At 45.6% G+C, this 19,102-nt stretch overlaps 1 protein-coding gene across 3 annotated transcripts in view; it reads left to right on the top strand.

Annotated features, from left to right (window-relative positions):
• The first annotated feature begins 4,564 nt into the window (after positions 1 to 4,564).
• The window catches only part of DZIP1L (DAZ interacting zinc finger protein 1 like), a 125,909-nt gene continuing 111,371 nt past the window's right edge, over positions 4,565 to 19,102 (top strand). Inside the window, exon 1 of one of the 3 annotated variants that reach the window (XM_077291296.1) lies at positions 4,565 to 4,610. Coding sequence is in view for 1 of the 3 variants with exons in the window: in XM_077291294.1 (XP_077147409.1) it covers positions 8,621 to 8,716 (96 nt within the window). In the remaining 2 variants the exon portion in view is untranslated. Of the gene's footprint in view, positions 4,611 to 8,510; positions 8,717 to 13,217; positions 13,294 to 19,102 lie in introns of those variants that run through there. The other 2 variants (XM_077291294.1, XM_077291295.1) reach the window with 2 other exon arrangements.

The following is a 19,102-nucleotide window of genomic DNA, read 5'->3' on the forward strand; positions in this document are numbered from 1 at the left end:
TCAGAGTGCACTCCTCCATATTATACGACAGTGTGAGTGAGCCCTTATCAGTATTTTGTGGAGCACTCGGTACCGGGTCCTGCGGTTCACAGGGGGATGTCACGGTGACTGACCCGGTCCGTGGCCCTGGGACATCCGTATAGAAGGGAAAGGTCTTTAAGGGGAATGATCGTGACGCCACCTGTGGTATTTGATCAGGGTGACCGACGCTGCTTTAGGGGTCCGCTGGGGTGATGTTATGGCAGCTAAATGGTATACCTTCCCACAGGTGAAGTATGTCCCCAGGGCTTCCCGGTGTGTAGATGGTGGATGTGAGAGGCGCAGTGAAGAATGAGGACACAAGGTTGCAGTCTCTTTACCTTTACTGAAGACTTCAGCATCCACAGTCCAGGGCACCAGATCACAGGGCAGGCAGAGTCCGGCCGGTTTGGAGGCAAGTACAGAGTTCCCTTGTCCAGGTAGAAATCAGTAGCCTTCCCTTGCGCTGTAGTGGTGTAGTCCCTTACTGCCTATGGCTTCACATAAGGATCTCACAGATGTGATGTTTCGCTCTCTCTGTCCCCCGTAGTCGGATAGGACAACACCCTTATGACTGGTGGCTTGAGGCTGTTTATAGGGACTCTAGCATGCCCCGGCCTCTGAGGGGTGCCACCGTGCCTCCTGGGTGTAGGTGCGACAGGTAACATGCAATTAACTGTCCTGCTAGTCTCTGGAGTAAAGCATAAAGGTCCTTACTCCCTCGGTGTTCCGGCTACCGGGATTCTGCGCCTCACAAGGAGGCAGCCTGTGTAGGGCTGGTCCCCTTCTGGTATCCTCTCCTTTGCTTTGCTTTCCTTGCACGCTCGCTGCAATACAGTTCTGCCTTCTGGATGTCTCTTTCTGGGAGCTGCAGCTCTGAGGGCATGCACAGCTCCTTTGACCCTCTGTCCTCCTCAGACTCTAGCCTGGAACTCACTAACTTTCCCTACAGACTACCAGTTATATATATATATATATATATATATATATATATATATATATATATATATATAGAATATATATATATATATATATATATATATATATATATATATATATATAGATATAGATATATATATATATATACGGGGAGTAACCTAATAGAAGCAAAAGCTCCCTGTGGTGGTCTGGAGTGTGAAATGTGTTGCATGTTTGTGATACCTGGATGCCGTTATCCTTCTTTGCCTCCAAACGTAGTATCACTCTCCCCGAGAGGAATGCAATACCACTGCGATGACCAGGACCCTGGAGCGCCACATTTGCACCTCTGCTGCTCCTGCTTTTGCCATGAGGGTCTGCTGTATCCAGCAGGTAAAAATTGTTGCCCATTTTCTATGATTTTTTTTAGAATTTTATGTAGTTTTCAGTGAGTTACTGAACAAAAAATAATTTGAAAATGCATTTGGCCTGTCAAAAGGAGTCAGAAATGAGAAATCACTACATACATAGAAATACTGCACTACTGATTCTGAGAAGTTTCTTCTACACTACAAACTCACCTAATAATTTACACTTTGACCACTAGATGGCAGGCATAAGTCATAAGTCCTTGTAAATAAAAGGTAATAAATGTTATGTTTAAAGGGGTTGTCGACTACTAGGTATTGTCTGATCTATTAAACAATAAAATTATGTAGACCACACATTAAACTCCAAAAAGAAAAAAACCTGAACTGTCGGAATCTTGTGACCCCCACTTCTGACTGACCAGAAGTCAGAGGTAATGGTCATAAGCTCTCAATGCAAATCTATAAGATCCTTGTCTTGGCCTCGTTTTGGCTCCCATAGACTTACATTAAGTTGTGACTTCCGGATCACCAAGCAAACACTGGAGTGATCCGGCAGGTCTCAAACTGCTGGAGACCAACTGGAGCGGCGCTGGGTACAGCTGAAGATGGTGGATGTTAAGTATAAGACCAGGGGCAGGTAACTTAAGGCCCCGTCACACACAGCGACGATGCAGCGATACAGACAACGATGCTGATCGCTGCAGCGTCGCTGTTTTGTCGCTGTGTGGTCGCTGGGGAGCTGTCACACAGACAGCTCTCTCCAGCGACCAACGATCAGGGGAACGACTTCGGCATCGTTGAAACTGTCTTCAACGATGCCGAAGTCCCCCTGCAGCACCCGGGTAACCAGGGTAAACATCGGGTTACTAAGCGCAGGGCCGCGCTTAGTAACCCGATGTTTACCCTGGTTACCAAAAAAAACTAACAGTACATACTCACCATCTGATGTCCGTCAGGTCCCTTGCCGTCTGCTTCCTGCTCTGACTGAGCCGCCGTACAGCGAGAGCAGAGCGCAGCGGTGACGTCACTGCTATGCTCTGCTCTCACTTAACGGCGGCTCAGTCAGAGCAGGAAGCAGACGGCAAGGGACCTGACGGGCAACAGATGGTGAGTATGTACTGTTTTTTTTTTTTTACATTTACGCTGGTAACCAGGGTAAACATCGGGTTACTAAGTGCGGCCCTGCGCTTAGTAACCCGATGTTTACCCTGGTTACCAGTGAAGACATCGCTGGATCGGTGTCACACACACCGATTCAGCGATGTCAGCGGGACCTCAACGACCAAAAAAAGGTCCAGGCCATTCCGACACGACCAGCGATCTCGCAGCAGGGGCCTGATCGCTGGTACATGTCACACATAGCGAGATCGCTACTGAGGTCGCTGTTGCGTCACAAAACTTGTGACTCAGCAGCGATCTCGCTAGCGATCTCACTATGTGTGACGGGGCCTTTAGTTTAGGAGCACCACTCCAGCGCTTCAATTAAAAAAAAAAGTGGGTCTTTAATTTCATATAAGCCTTGATGTCACAATTTACTCCAAATAGAACAATCTGGTAGTTGCAGAGATTGTACTAAATCCTGTGTACCCTATTTTTCTAGTTGATCTCAACTGATATCAATACAAACCAAACATATTCTGAAAAGGAAACAAAGTGGGTCAATTCTAGCTATAGCACAAAGCTATTGACGGATATGGACGCAAGAAAAAATCACTGTGGGCTCTAATCTTCCCCATTACCCTTATCAATCTAAAAAAATTGACGTACAGGAGACACCAGAATCCACAGGTTTTGCTAGGTAAAGGCAGAGACAAACTGCTGTATAAGTCGTGTGAAAATTGCATCGTACTGCACAGACTGGCCAGGCAGCTCTCCTGACCAGAGCATGGCAGCGTGATGTATTTCTATGGAGCTGTCAAGCTCAGGTCAGGAGAGCAGATGGTTAGTCCGAGGTTTAGGGTATGTGCACACGTTGCGGAAAGGTGTGCGGATTTTTCTTCACTGATTCTTGTAAACACGCAGGAAATCCACTGCGGATTTACTGCTGAATTACCGCGGATTCCACTTGCAGTTTTACACCTGCGGATTCCTATTATGGAGCAGGTGTAAACCGCTGCGAAATCCGCACAAAGAATTGACATGCTGCGGAATAAACAATGCAGCGTTTCCGCGCGTTTTTTTTCCACAGCATGGGCACTGTGGTTTTTGTTTTCCATACATTTACATTGTACTGTACAGCACATGGAAAACTGCTGCGAATCCGCAGCGGCCAATCCGCTGCGGATCCACATACCCTTATGATTCGATCCTCTCACAAGTTATACTATACGGCAGTCTGTCTCTGCCCTTATAATGACTCTCCTCCTGAAGCCACGCTCACACTAGCAGTATTTGGTCAGTATTTTACCTCAGTATTTATAAGCCAAAACCAGGAGTGGAACAATGAGAGGAAAAGTATAATAGAAACGTCACCATTTCTGTGTTTTTCACCCACTCTTGGTTTTGGCTTACAAATGCTGAGGTAAAATACTGACCCAAGTACTGATCATGTGCACGTGACTCAAAAAGCATAAAGCACAAGTAATAATTATGCAAACCAGACCCGTCTCTGTCCTATACGGGGACCAGGGCCGCCATCAGGGCATTACAGCCGTTACTGCTGTATGGGGCCCGGTCAGCAGCAGTGCACAGACGGTCAGCAGCAGTGCACAGAGGGGCCCGCAGATCCGGGGCCCCACTGTTGTGCTTCTACTGATCGGGCCCCATCGTGCACTAAAATACTGTGCACTGCGGCGCACATGTCGGCGCTGGGGCCCGGGAGCCGTTTTGGAGCTGTGCACGGCCGTCTTACCTAGTGGGCTGCGCAGCTCCTGCTCGGCTGTAGCTAGAATGTATGGGCCCCCTGCAGGTCCTGACTACAGCCCATACATTCTAGCCAGTTGCGTAGCTACTGGGGGGGGGGGCAGAGGGGGCCGACGCCCCGGGCCCTGTCACATGAAGGGGCCCACGGGGAGCCAGGCAGGGCCACTTCTGTGAGGAGGCAGAACACAGCATAGGAGCAGAGCAGTATAACGTCTGCTCCCGTCTGACAAGCTGCACGCTGGCTACTAGCACAGTGGCCGGCTGCAGTCTCCCCCCTGCAGTGAATGGTTTCGCCCGTCTGACCTGATGATGGAGCTTTTCCTGGCTGCAGTTTTTCTTCACTCTGTGCACGCTGGGATTGGCTCAGGCACGCTGGGTCCTAGTGCCCACCCTGCATTTCACTTACACTTCCTGGTCCTGCCTGCAGTGCTAACGTTATCAGTAAGTGGGGATGGGACATTTTAGGTTTATTAAATTCAGGTATGTCACTATGAGACCCTTGGGGTATTGTGGGGGCTGAAAGTGAGTGAGGGGGGACAGGGCACTGGGGGGGTGAAGGTGAGATCATGGGGGTGTTGTGGGGGCTGAAGGTGGGTGAGGTGGGACAGGGCACTGAGGGGTGGATGTGAGACGATGGGGGTATTGTGGGGGAGGGGGACAGGTCACTGGGGGCTGAATATTATGTTATGTTATGATAGTATATGTACGGGGAGGCTGGAGATGGGGGGTAGGGGGCTTTTGATACGTACCACCTGGGTCTTTTATGAGTATTAGTATAAGGAGTCCCCATACAGTAACCAAGAGCTGCATCACATTTACAGCACCACTCCGGCATTAGTTTTTATCTCATTACTGGAGCGGTGCTGATAATCCCCGTCCCCTGCCCCCTGTCTGATACTCACCTTCTGGCTTCATCTGTTTTAGTCTCCGCTCGGCTCCGTCTCCTGCAGTTTGTGGCCTGTCCGAGGCTCCAGTGTTTCATGGAGCAGCGCAGAGGTCACTAATCAGTGTGAGTCTGTGGGAGCCTCGTTCTCACTCTCAGGCTATGTGCACACGGTGCGGATTGGCCGCTGCGGATCTGCAGCAGTTTTCCATCTGGTTTACAGTGCCATGTAAACCTATGGAAAACCAAATCCACAGTGCACATGGTGCGGAAACGCTGCATTGTATTTTCCGTAGCATGTCAATTCTATTTGCAGATTCCGCAGCATTTTACACCTGCTCCTGTATAGGATTCCGCAGGTGGTAAAACGCAGGTGAAATCTGCACAAAAAACGCAGGAAATCCGCAGTAAATCCACAACAAGTGCACATAGCCTCATAGTCTTACATTGAGCGCTTTTGACATAGCTTCTAACTTCTGGCCTGTCAGAAGCTGCGCTCACAAGTTTGAGCAGCGGCACTGCAGCAGTGCCACAAAATGCTGAATACGCCGGAGGATGAGTAAATGTCCATCATACTGTGTATACGGGAGCTGCGGGCCCATCATACTGTGTATACAGGAGCTGCGGGACCATCATACTGTGTATACGGGAGCTGCGGGCCAATCATACTGTGTATAAGGGAGCTGCGGGCCCATCATACTGTGTATACGGGAGCTGCGGGCCCATCATACTGTGTATACAGGAGCTGCGGGACCATCATACTGTGTATAAGGGAGCTGGGGGTCCATCATACTGTGTATACGGGAGCTGTGAATCCATCATACTATGTATACGGGAGCTGCGGGCCCATCATACTGTGTATAAGGAAGCTGTGGGCACATCATACTGTGTATAAGGGAGCTGGGGGTCCATCATACTGTGTATACGGGAGCTGCGGGCCCATCATTCTATGTATAAGGGAGCTGTGGGTCCATCATACTGTGTATAAGGAAGCTGTGAGTCCATCATACTGTGTATAAGGGAGCTGCGGGCCCATCATACTGTGTATAAGGGAGCTGCGGGCCCATCATACTGTGTATAAGGGAGCTGCGGGCCCATCATACTGTGTATAAGGGAGCTGCGGGCCCATCATACTGTGTATAAGGGAGCTGCGGGCCCATCATACTGTGTATAAGGGAGCTGCGGGCCCATCATACTGTGTATAAGGGAGCTGCGGGCCCATCATACTGTGTATAAGAGAGCTGTGGGCTCATCATACTGTGTATAAGGGAGCTGTGGGCCCATCACACTGTGTATAAGTGAGCTGCGGGCCCATCATACTGTATGGGAGCTGCGGGCCCATCACACTGTGTATAAGGGAGCTGCGGGCCCATCATACTGTGTTTACAGGAGCTGCGGGCCCATCATACTGTGTATAAGGAAGCTGTGGGCCCATCATACTGTGTATAAGGAAGCTGTGGGCCCATCATACTGTGTATAAGGAAGCTGTGAGCCCATCATACTGTGTACAGGGGAACTGTGAGGGACATCATACTGTTTGACGGGAGCTGCCGGCCCATCATACTGGGTATAGGAAACTGTGAAGGCATATTGTGCATATGGGAGCTGTTGGCCCATTACACTGTATATAGGGGAACTCTGGGGGCCATTATACTTTCTATAGTGGAGTTCTGTCAGCATTATTCTGTGTATAGGGGAGCATTGGGCTCATTATCTATAGGGGAGCAGTGGGAACATCATACTGTGTAAATAGGGGAGAAGTGGGAACATCATACGGTGTATAGGGGAGCTGTGGGGGCCTTAGATGGTGTATAGGGAAGCTTTAAGCTCACCATACTGTGTATAATGGAGCAGTACAAGGAGGAACTTAGGGGACATTATTAAATGTTAAGTGGGCACTTAAGCATCATTGTTATAGGGGCACTCGGAGTATTGTGACCATCAAAGTTGCATATGGTCACAATATGGCGGTAAAATCAATGTTCGTTTTTGTATATAGATTTATTTTCAATAACAGAGTGGTCATATTCTGAGGTTCCCCTATATTCACAATAAGTGCGCAACCGTAGTTGTAATCAGGGTTAGCTGGTTAGGGGCCCACTCAGATGTTTCGCCCCCCCTAAGTTGAAACCCCAGCTACGCCTCTGATTCTAGCAGTCTCAGTAGTGAATGTGCTAGAATGTAGGGGCTCCTGTCAGGTCCTCTCAGCAGCCCATACATTCTAGCTGCTGCTTCACTGCTGGAAACACTAGACGCCCCGGAACGACTGAGGTAAGTATAAAAAACATTTTTACTTTTGTTTTTTTAAATGGGTGAGGTGGGGGGAGTGAGACTGCAGATGATGAAGTGTGTTTAAGGGGGCACTGCGCATGATGAAATGATAGGGGGCTGCAGATGATGAAGTGTGGTTGAGGGGGCACTGCGCATGATGAAATGATAGGGGGCTGCAGATGATGAAGTGTGGTTGAGGGGGCACTGCGCATGATGAAATGATAGGGGGCTGCAGATGATGAAGTGTGGTTGAGGGGGCACTGCGCATGATGAAATGATAGGGGGCTGCAGATGATGAAGTGTGGTTGAGGGGGCACTGCGCATGATGAAATGATAGGGGGCTGCAGATGATGAAGTGTGGTTGAGGGGGCACTGCGCATGATGAAATGATACGGGGCTGCAGATGATGAAGTGTGTTTGAGGGGGCACTGCGCATGATGAAATGATAGGGGGCTGCAGATGATGAAGTGTGTTTGAGGGGGCACTGTGCATGATGAAATGATAGGGGCTGCAGATGATGAAGTGTGCTTGAGGGGGCACTGCGCATGATGAAATGATAGTGGGCTGCAGATGATGAAGTGTGTTTAAGGGGGCACTGCGCATGATGAAATGATAGGGGGCTGCAGATGATGAAGTGTGCTTGAGGGGGTACTGCACATAATGAAATGATAGGGGGCTGCAAATGATAAAGTAAGGGGGACTGCAGATGAAGTGAAGGGGGGATAGGGGACTAAATGATGAAGTAAGGTGGACTGCAAATGATGAAGTGGGAGTGATGGGGACTGCATGCACATCAAGTGAGTGTGAGGGACGGTGGACAGCAATTGAATTGTAGGTGGGGGTGGGGAGAGCCAATGGTGTATTGAAGGTAGGGAGAGCAAATAATGAATTTTGAGGGTGGGGAAGAGCAGTTGATAATGAATAGAGGGTGGGAGAGAGAGAAGACATGACAATGAATTGAGGCAGAAGGGGCATGTAACTATAATGAATCGGAGTTAGGGTTAGAGCGGGAGGTGCATAGTGGGATCGTTGAGGATAAAGTGACTGGAAATAAATTGGGAGAAAGAGTACAGGTGCTAATTAATTTATATATTAAATGAGGAAAGTGGCTATGTATAGCTAGAAGGGGCTCAGTGGCGTATTATAATTTATATTTGGAATGGTGGGTTGCATAATAACCAATTACAGTATATATTAATGGTGGGTGAATGTCTGTATTCAGATGTGTAGTGTAGAAGAAAGGAAAAAAGTGGGGAATGTGCTCTGAAAGCGGTGCTCTAGATAACTGTGTTATTTTATGCAGAGACGAGTCCTGGCTGAAAGAAGTGATGGCGGTCTGCGCTGGATTAAAAAGAAACGCAAAGATGAAGGACTTCAGCTAGAGACATCACTGGTGAGTCAGTATGTTACCTGTACACTGACACCATACACTATATACTGTATACAGAGCTCCTGTGTATCATGTCACTAGTGATCCCTGTATTACCTATACACTGACACCATACACTGTATACTGAGCTCCTGTGTATAATGTCACTGGTGATCACTATATTATCTGTACACTAAACACTATATACAGAGCTCCTGTGTATAATGTCACTAGTGATCACTGTATTACATGTACACTGACACTATACACTCACCGGCCACTTTATTAGGTACACCTGTCCAACTTCTTGTTAACACTTAATTTCTAATCAGCCAATCACATGGCGGCAACTCAGTGCATTTAGGCATGTAGACATGGTCAAGACAATCTCCTGCAGTTCAAACCGAGCATCAGTATGGGGAAGAAAGGTGATTTGAGTGCCTTTGAACGTGGCATGGTTGTTGGTGCCAGAAGGGCTGGTCTGAGTATTTCAGAAACTGCTGCTCTACTGGGATTTTCACGCACAACCATCTCTAGGGTTTACAGAGAATGGTCCGAAAAAGAAAAAAAATCCAGTGAGCGGCAGTTCTGTGGGCGGAAATGCCTTGTTGATGCCAGAGGTCAGAGGAGAATGGGCAGACTGGTTCGAGCTGATAGAAAGGCAACAGTGACTCAAATCGCCACCCGTTACAACCAAGGTAGGCCTAAGAGCATCTCTGAACGCACAGTGCATCGAACTTTGAGGCAGATGGGCTACAGCAGCAGAAGACCACACCGGGTACCACTCCTTTCAGCTAAGAACAGGAAACTGAGGCTACAATTTGTACAAGCTCATCGAAATTGGACAGTAGAAGATTGGAAAAACGTTGCTTGGTCTGATGAGTCTCGATTTCTGCTGCGACATTCAGATGGTAGGGTCAGAATTTGGCGTAAACAACATGAAAGCATGGATCCATCCTGCCTTGTATGGAGCATCTTTGGGATGTGCAGCCGACAAATCTGCGGCAACTGTGTGATGCCATCATGTCAATATGGACCAAAATCTCTGAGGAACGCTTCCAGCACCTTGTTGAATCTATGCCATGAAGAATTGAGGCAGTTCTGAAGGCAAAAGGGGGTCCAACCCGTTACTAGCATGGTGTACCTAATAAAGTGGCCGGTGAGTGTATATAGAGCTCCTGTGTATAATGTCACTGGTGATCCCTGTATTACCTGTACACTGACACTATATATAGAGCTCCTGTGTATAATGGCATCGGTGACCACTGTATTACCTGTACACAGACACTGCATACTAAGTACAGATCTCCTATGTATAATAGCACTTATGGTGATAGTATTTTTTATTTTATTAATGATCAGTATTGTACTATTCAGTCACAATGTGGTGGTAATATGTTGTCCGGCCATGGTGTGGCGGTATTTGTTCCTTGTAAGTGCTATTATTTGGTCACTATTTGGTGGTAATATGTGGTCTGGTCATGGTGTGGTGAAAATTTGTTCCTTGTACGTGCTATTATTCTGTCACCGTGTGGTGGTAATATGTGGTCTGGTCATGTTGTGTTGGTATTTGTTCCTTGTATGTAGTTGGTCACCATGTGGTGGTAATATGTGGTCTGTACATGCTGCTGTGGTATTTGTCCCTTGTATGCGATATTGTTCGGTCACTGTGGTGGTAATATGTGGTCTGCACATGGTGTGGCAGTATTTATTCCTTGTAGATAGTATTATAGGTCACTATGTGGTGATAATGTGGTGTCTGGTCATGGTGTTGTGGTATTTGTCCCTTGTATGTGGAATTGTTGGTCATTTGAAAAATTGAAAAATAAATAAAAATATACCTAAATTGTATTGCATATTTTAACAAATGTTTAATAAGTTAGAGTAGAGTAGGGCCCGGCTAAAAGAGTCTACCTTGTCATCGTGGCAGATTAAAAAAACCTTTTGGCCAAAACAAAATCTGCTGGCTATGTGTGTGATCTGGTGATGGGAACTGTTAATGTGTGATTGGTGAGAAGTGTAGTTTTTCCAAGAGTCAGCGGTGGTGCTTTAGACAGTTCGAGGGTTGGAGGCGGGGCTGGGGTGGAGCCTGGGCGGAGTCTTAAGGGGGCCCCGAAAATGTTGCCAGTATGGGGCCCCGAAATTTCTAGTGGCAGCCCTGATGGGGACTATCACATTACTGAGCTTTTTATATACAATCTGGCAGCACAGATGGCACTGTAGTCAGGGACCTGGGCAAACAGACTTCCACACAGGCCTAATTAGTCTTCTGTGCTTTACCTGATCACCAAATGTAATGAGCACAAAAAATAGTCTAGATACTTACAGGTCATAAAATTCATAATTCCTTTGTTCCCAAAGACTGTTTATGATCTGGAGCTTTATAATCCGAATGTGAACGTCCACTACAGAATGAAATAAAGATTTGCTAGATGTCGGCTACATGTGGGGTCCCAATTCCCAGATAATTTTACTGTATGGGGTTCAGATGTATGAGGACACTATTGACATAATACAATCTCAGTTTGTCACATCCGTGGATAAGATGACTTTTCCTGTACATGATTACAACCTGCTGTCTCAGGCCAGTCTCACATGTCCAGATAATTTCAGTCCCGGAGAAAACGGTACTGGAGTTATCCGTGTCCGTGTGTCTGTGTGCTCACGTAGGTAATCCGTGTGGGATCCATGTGATGTCCGTGAGTACGTTTTTAGGGTCTGTGTGCTGTACGTGTGCTGTACGTGTGTCCTTGTCCGTGTATTGCAACAATTTTTACAAATTTAATCCTATGACAGGAAAAACGCACACGGATGGCACACGGACAGCATCTGTGTGTGGTACCTGTTTACACGGACCCATTGACTTTAATGTGTCCGTGTGATCTGTGCGCTCCCATGAACACTGACATGTCTCCGTATGTTGCAAACGGACACACGGTCCATGAAAACACGCTGACATGTGCTGAGACACAGTTATTTCAATGTGTCTACGTGAGTCAGTGTCTCCTGTACGTGAGGAAACTGTCACCACACGCACCGGAGCCACTGATGTGTGAAACCGGCCTCATAGAGTAAGCTATACATAAGCCGCTGAGGAAGCACACCCACTGGGGAACGCTACACGTGTGATGCAGGGACATCAGAGGCTCATTAGAAGCTTTTCTATTCTCCGGGGGCTTCTGTTGCTGTAATTAGTGTGACTGCACCAAAACAACACCAACAACAAAAATGTACAAGAGCGAGGACTAATCGTCATGTAGCGTGTGACAATGAGCGATATCTCTCTTTGTGATTTACTTCCTACTACATGGACAGTGCGCAGGTAACAAGCATCAGGCGCTGACAGCAATGAGTATCATTTGCTCCTGATAGGTGAGACGCTTGTTTTATTATAGTTCACCTCTTCCTTGCTTTAGGCAATTACACTGAAAGGGGTTTTACGGGACTTTTGTATTTGATTTTATTATGGGGCTACAAACTTACAGGCAGGTAATTGCTAATTACTTGCTTGTTCTGCCTGGCGCTGATCTGTGTCGGCTCAGCAGGGTTTACAATTTGACTTTTTTTTATTTTTCCTGGACAACTTATCAAATAATCCAGGACACACAATATTTTTTATGGCACATTGGAAACATATAATAAATCATTCTGATTATAAGTGATACATGAATACAGCCTATAATTCTGATATCAGCTGCGTTAACTGTAAACTGTAAATGATGACAATTACAGTCAAAATAATTCGCAAAATTTTCTTTAGTTTCAAAAAAATCACAGACATCTTAACTTTTTTTAACGGATAAGGCAAAAAAGTGTCCTATTTTTACGGACTGTCCTGAAATTCCAGACGATTGGCAACCCGGCGAAGCAGTGAGTATCTCTAAGTGAGGGGGTAAGAAAGAAAAAATAATGGGCCCAATTCACCAATGGCTTTTCTTTTTGTCTTTTGGTATTCGTTGATGTATTTTGCATTACATCCTTAAAAATGACACAGGTGCTTTATGAATTTTGTACAAACATCTTGAAATGTCCCTAATTTTTTGGCGCGACTTTAATGACTTTAGGGCTACGTTCCCATGATGAACTTTTGACTTTTGAACTTGACTTTTTGATGTTGCAGAATTCAATCTATTTATCGGATTGCAATTGTCAGATTTCATCGCAAGTGTGAGTGAGACCTTAGGATTAAAATCAGGTCCTATCTTGCAGCATACTGGGTAGTTTTATACCAGAGACCTGCTGCAGTCCTCTAGATTGTGGGAAAATGCTCACTTCAAATAAGTCCTCGTAGTTTAATGCGTTCAATAGTCTTTATGTGTCCAAAACAAAGTCTATCTGTAGCCAGAACATAAACCGCACATCCAGTGTATCAGCTTCTGGGTGTAAATTCCGCGCTGTTGGTCCAGTACCCGGCTGCCACCTGGTGGACTATAGCGGCTCTGCAGAATTTGGAAATGACCAGAAACCGTTGTTGCTCAGGTAACAGCTTGGCTTCTAATGAGTAACAGTCAGCTCAGCTAGAGAGGAGAGGAGTGTATGCTTACAGAGAGGAGCAGAGGAGAGGAGTGCACGTTCACAGTGAGAGGAGTCCATGCTCAGAGGTGAGTGTGTGCATTCTAGGACGCCCTGCTGTCATGCACAGTGTGATCCTTGTGAGCTGATGCTCAGGTTGCCTTGTTCTGATCTTGTTTCCTTGTTCTGATCTTGTTTCCTTGAAGCTTCCAGTGGAAGCCATGAAATGTAGCAGTTGTAGCAGAGCGGAGTTTGTCAGTGGGTGATTATAATGTATTATTTATTTGTATAGCACCATTGATTCCATGGTGCTGTACATGAGAAGGGGTTATATACAAATTACAGATATCACTTACAGTAAGCAGAGTAACAATGACAGACTGATACAGAGGGGCGAGGACCCTGCCCTTGTGGGCTTACATTCTACAGGATGGTGGGGAAGGACACAGTAGGTTGAGGGTTGTAGGAGCTCCGGTGTTGGTGAGGCGGTAGCTTCGGTAGTGGTGAGGAGGCCGTGTGGTCAGTGCAGGCTGTAGGCCTGAAGAGGTGGGTTTTCAGGTTCTGTCTGAAGGATCTGAATGTGGTTGATAGTCGGACGTGTTGGGGCAAAGAATTCCAGAGGATGGGGGATATTCGGGAGAAGTCTTGGAGGCAGTTGAGTGAGGAGAGAATAAGTGTGGAGGACAGAAGGAGGTCTTGGGAGGACCGGAGATTACATGAGGGAAGATATTGAGAGATTAGTTCAGAGATATAGGGAGGAGACAGGTTATGGATGGCTTTGTAGGTCAGTATTAGTAGTTTAAACTGGACTCTGGGAAATTGGGAGCCAGTGAAGAGATTTGCAAAGAGGGGAAGCAGGAGTGTAGCGAGGAGAGAGATGAATTAGTCGGGCAGCAGAGTTAAGGACGGACTGGAGGGGTGCGAGAGTGTTAGAGGGTAGGCCACAGAAAAGGATGTTGCAGTAGTCGAGGTGGGAGATGATGAGGGTTGAGGAAAGGACGGATTCTGGAAATATTTTTGAGCTGGAGGCAACAGGTTGGATGTGCAGTTTAAAGGACAGGGCAGAGTCAAGGGTTATTCCGAGGCAGCGGATTACCGGGATGGGGGAAAGTGTAAATTCATTTATTGTGATAGATAGATCAGGTAGGGAAGATGTGCGAGATGGAGGAAAGATGATGAGTTCAGATTTGTCCACATTGAGTTTGAGGAAGCGAGAGGAGAAGAAGGAGGATATGGCTGATAGACACTCCGGGATTCTGGACAGCAGAGAGGTGACGTCTGGGCCAGAGAGGTAGATCTCAGTGTCATCAGCATGAAGGTGGTACTGGAAGCCATAGGACTGATTGATCGGTTTCTGTTATTATTCTCACACCAGTGATGTTACAATGTAATATTGTGCTGTTCTGCATTCAGCTGTGTACGCACAGTCAGTTTTTGGAGCTGTGTATTTTTGCTACATCAGAAGTGCAGCGTCTTAGTCTTCGTGCCCACGATCAGGAATAGCAGCATTTTGGCCGCCGCTCATCTAGTCTCCGCTGCGGATTTTGAGCAGTTGAATTTCATTAGGTGCGGTGAATCCACATGTAGTACTGACAAACACAGCGTAAAACGCTGCTATTCCTGATGGTGGACGCAGCCTCATATTTCCAGCAGAGTAGATGGGATTTATGGAAATCTTCTGCCCACTGTGCTATATTTTTTACTCAGCGCAAACTGACCTGCGGTTCACGTTTCAAATCTACATGTCAGTTTTCATTTTGGTCAAGTTTTATGTGCAGATTTTTCCCATAGACTTGAATTAGATGAGAACAATCTGCAGCTAAAAAATGCAAATGTGTTAAAATGCATGTAATCTGCACAGGACTGTATCAAAGTTTTTTCAAAGAAAAATACCAGGAAGTATAAGGGTATGGGCGCACGTTCAGGAATGCCTTGGTATTTGCTCAGGATTTGACGCAGGTGAAATCTGCACCAAATCTGCATCTGAGGTCACTGGCAGGTCACCTGCGTTTTTGATGCATTTTTTACATGCGTTTTTTTTATTGCATGCATTTTTTTTTGTTACTTCAAATAAAGCTAATTGAAAGTTGGCTTCTGGGAAGGAAAAAAGTGTTTTCCTGTTTGCAGATATATTGGGATATGTTCCCACGGACAGTATACGCTGCGGGTTGGATGCTGTATTCATCCACAGCGTCCAACCACAGTGGCCAGATGTTACAGCATAGTGGATGGGATTTCAAGAAATCCCATGCCCACTGTATGTGCACCAATGTCCGCAGCTCACCCGCAGAGACGGACATGCAGCACGTCTTTCCAGACCGCTAAATTACCTATACACTTTCATTAGATGCGGTAAAACCGCATTATCTTCCTAGTCACATGCATATTAAAGGGAACCTGTCACCCCCAAAACCGAAGGTGAGCTAAGGCCACCGGCATCAGGGGCTTATCTGCAGCATTCTGTAATGCTGTAGATAAGCCCTCGATGTATCCTGAAAGATGACAAAAAGAGATTAGATTATACTCACCTAGGCGGTACTGCTGCGGTCCGGTCCAATGGCCGCGCGGTCCGGGGCCTCCCATCTTCTTACGATGACGTCCTCTTCTTGTCTTCACGTTGCGGCTCCGGCACAGGCGTACTTTGTCCTGTTGAGGGCAGAGCAAAGTACTGCAGTGCGCAGGCACCTGAAAAGGTCAGAGAGGCCCGGCGCCTGCGCACTGCAGTACTTTGCTCTGCCCTCAACAGGACAAAGTACGCCTGTGCCGGAGCCTCAACGTGAAGACAAGAAGAGGATGTCATCGTAAGAAGATGGGAGGCCACGGACCGGACCGCGATGCCCATCGGATCGGACCGCCCACCCAGGTAGCCTCTTCTTCCTCATCTTTCAGGAAACATCGGGGGCTTATCTACAGCATTACAGAATGCTGTAGATAAGCCCCTGATGCCGGTGGACTTAGCTCACCTTCGATTTTGGGGGTGAAAGGTTCCCTTTAAGTGTGGGAACGCAGATTACTACACATTTGAACTAATTTAAATAATGTCTAATATTGTGACACAGCCAGAAGTAACATGGCACAGGAAGTGGAGGAAAACACAGAGGTCCCCTCCTTTTTTAATAAATTAATAATAATTTTAAAAAAATAGTGTGGGGTCCCGCTATATTTGTTAACCAGCCAGAGTAAAGCGGACTACTGGGACTGGTATTTCAGGCTGGTAAGGATCCAATATCCATGAACCTTGCCAGCCTGATAACACCAGGCCTCAGCAGTCTGCTTACCTTGGCTGGTTAGCAAAAATAGTGGGATCCCATCCAAAAAAATAGCATGGGGTCCCCCTATTTTTGTTAACCAGCCAAGGAAAAAGCAGACAGCTGTGGCCTGGTATTCTCAGGCTGGTGAGACCCATGGATTTTGGCCCTCATCAGCCAAAAAATAGCAGCCCGCATTATTTGTCTGGTATCTGTATCATCTGCTCTATTCCTTGTCTACGGAACTGATGGGAATAGCCGAGCGCAGTGGTCATCAGCTCTATAGATAATGAATAGAAGTGGGGGTCCCAGTGGTCAAATCCCCAGTAATCAGCAAGTTATCCATGATCTGATGGATCATACATACATCGTACATGCATGTACCGTACATACATACACACGTATACTGTACATACACACATGTACATACCAGACATACATACACACATATACCATACACACACAGATAAACACAACACATATACCGTACATACATACACACAGATATGTCGTACCTACATACACATACCATAGATACATACACACATATACCGTACATATACACAGATACACATACATATACTGTACATACATACACACACATATATCATACATACACACATACCATACACACACACACACACACTTAAAAACACATATAGTATACACATACTGTACACACATGCATACAATAAACAAAAAACTTGTATGAAGTTTTAAGAAGGAATTAATGAAAAATAAGTATTAGAACACCCAATATTGTATGAACAGGGAAAGGACAATAATGTTGAAAAGAAAAAAATGCCTTTATTAGAGGTGATTGGCAAGAGAAATGGCACTATTAAAAGGTGCCCACACACCATAAATATAAAAAACAAAATGTGACAAAACAAATGATGTGAATGAATAAAACAATAAGGGACCACACAAGAATTACAACATATGTGGGGATTAAAATAACAATAAGAATGAGTAATCATCCAATATGGTAAAATTCATGAATAAATATTAACCCAGTCCCACATAGATACCCTTATATAATGCCACACAAAAAACAAATAATATATACATATAGAATACAATTAACTGTATGTCACCCAATGGAGATAGTAACAATTGCATATTATTACATGGACCAAATATATATGTATAAAAAAGTATATCAAACCAGGAATTAAATATGTAATATAACTGCAGTGCAATGAATATAAACGCACCACAGAAAATCCCCTGCTATACCTGGGACCAAGAGCACAATGCTAAGATCCAAAGGATTATTTGTGCAGAAATGCCTAGCAAAAGTGCGGCAGAGAAAGGGTTTACCTGACAGTAAATGTGGTGGTGGTCCCAGAAAAGAGGTGCTGAGCATTCCCCGATGCGCATTTCAGAAGAATCTTCGTCAATTCTTTGGATTTTAACCCCTTAAGTCCCGAGGGTGGTTAGCACGTTAATGGCCGGGCCAATTTTTACAATTCTGACCACTGTCCCTTTATGAGGTTATAACTCTGGAACGCTTCAACGGATCCCGGTGATTCTCACACTGCTTTCTCAAGACATATTGTACTTCTTGATAGTGGTAAAATTTCTTTGATATTACCTCAGTTTATTTGTGAAAAAATGGAAATCTGGCGAAAATTTTGAAAATTTTGCTATTTTCCAACTTTGAATTTTTATGCCCTTAAATCACAGAGATATGTCACACAAAATTCTTAATTAGTCACATTTACCATATGTCTACTTTACATCAGCACAATTTTGGAAACAAAATTTATTTTTGTTAGGGAGTTATAAGGGTTTCACAAAAAATTTACTTCAGCTCCAATTTGTTTTATTTTACCAAGGGTAACAGGAGAAAATGGACTCAAAAAGTTGTTGTACAATTTGTCCTGAGTACCCCGATACCCCATATGTTGGGGTAAACCACTGTTTGGGCGCATGGCAGAGCTCGGAAGGGAAGGAGCGCCATTTGACTTTTCAATGCAAAATTGGCTGGAATTGAGATGGGACGCCATGTTGCGTTTGGAGAGCCCCTGATGTGCGTAAACATTGAAACCCCCGACAAGTGACACCATTTTGGAAAGTAGACCCCCTAAGGAACTTATCTAGATGTGTGGTGAGCACTTTGACCCACCAAGTGCTTCACAGAAGTTTATAATGTAGAGCCATAAAAATAAAAAATAATATTTTTTCACAAAAATGAACTTTTCGCCCCCAATTGTTTATTTTCCCAAGGTTACCAGAAGAAATTGTACCCCAAACATTGGTGTGCAATTTGTCCTGAGTACGCTAATACCCCATGTATGGGGGTAAATTACTGTTTGGGTGCATGGCAGAGCTCGGAAGGGAAGGAGCGCCATTTGACTTTTCAATGCAAAATTGGCGGAATTGAGATGGAACGCCATGTTGCGTTTGGAGAGCCCCTGATGTGCCTAAACATTGAAACCCCCAACAAGTGACACCATTTTGGAAAGTAGACCCTCTAAGGATCTTATCTAGATGTGTTGTGAGAGCTTTGAACCCCCAAGTGTTTCACTACAGTTAATAACGCAGAGCCATGAAAATAAAAAATCATTTTTTTTTCCACAAAAATTATTATTTAGCCCCCAGTTTTGTATTTTCCCAAGGGTAACAGGAGAAACTGGACAACAAA

The sequence above is a fragment of the Ranitomeya variabilis genome, chromosome 2 (assembly GCF_051348905.1).
Source record: "Ranitomeya variabilis isolate aRanVar5 chromosome 2, aRanVar5.hap1, whole genome shotgun sequence".
NCBI classification, from domain to species: domain Eukaryota; kingdom Metazoa; phylum Chordata; class Amphibia; order Anura; family Dendrobatidae; genus Ranitomeya; species Ranitomeya variabilis.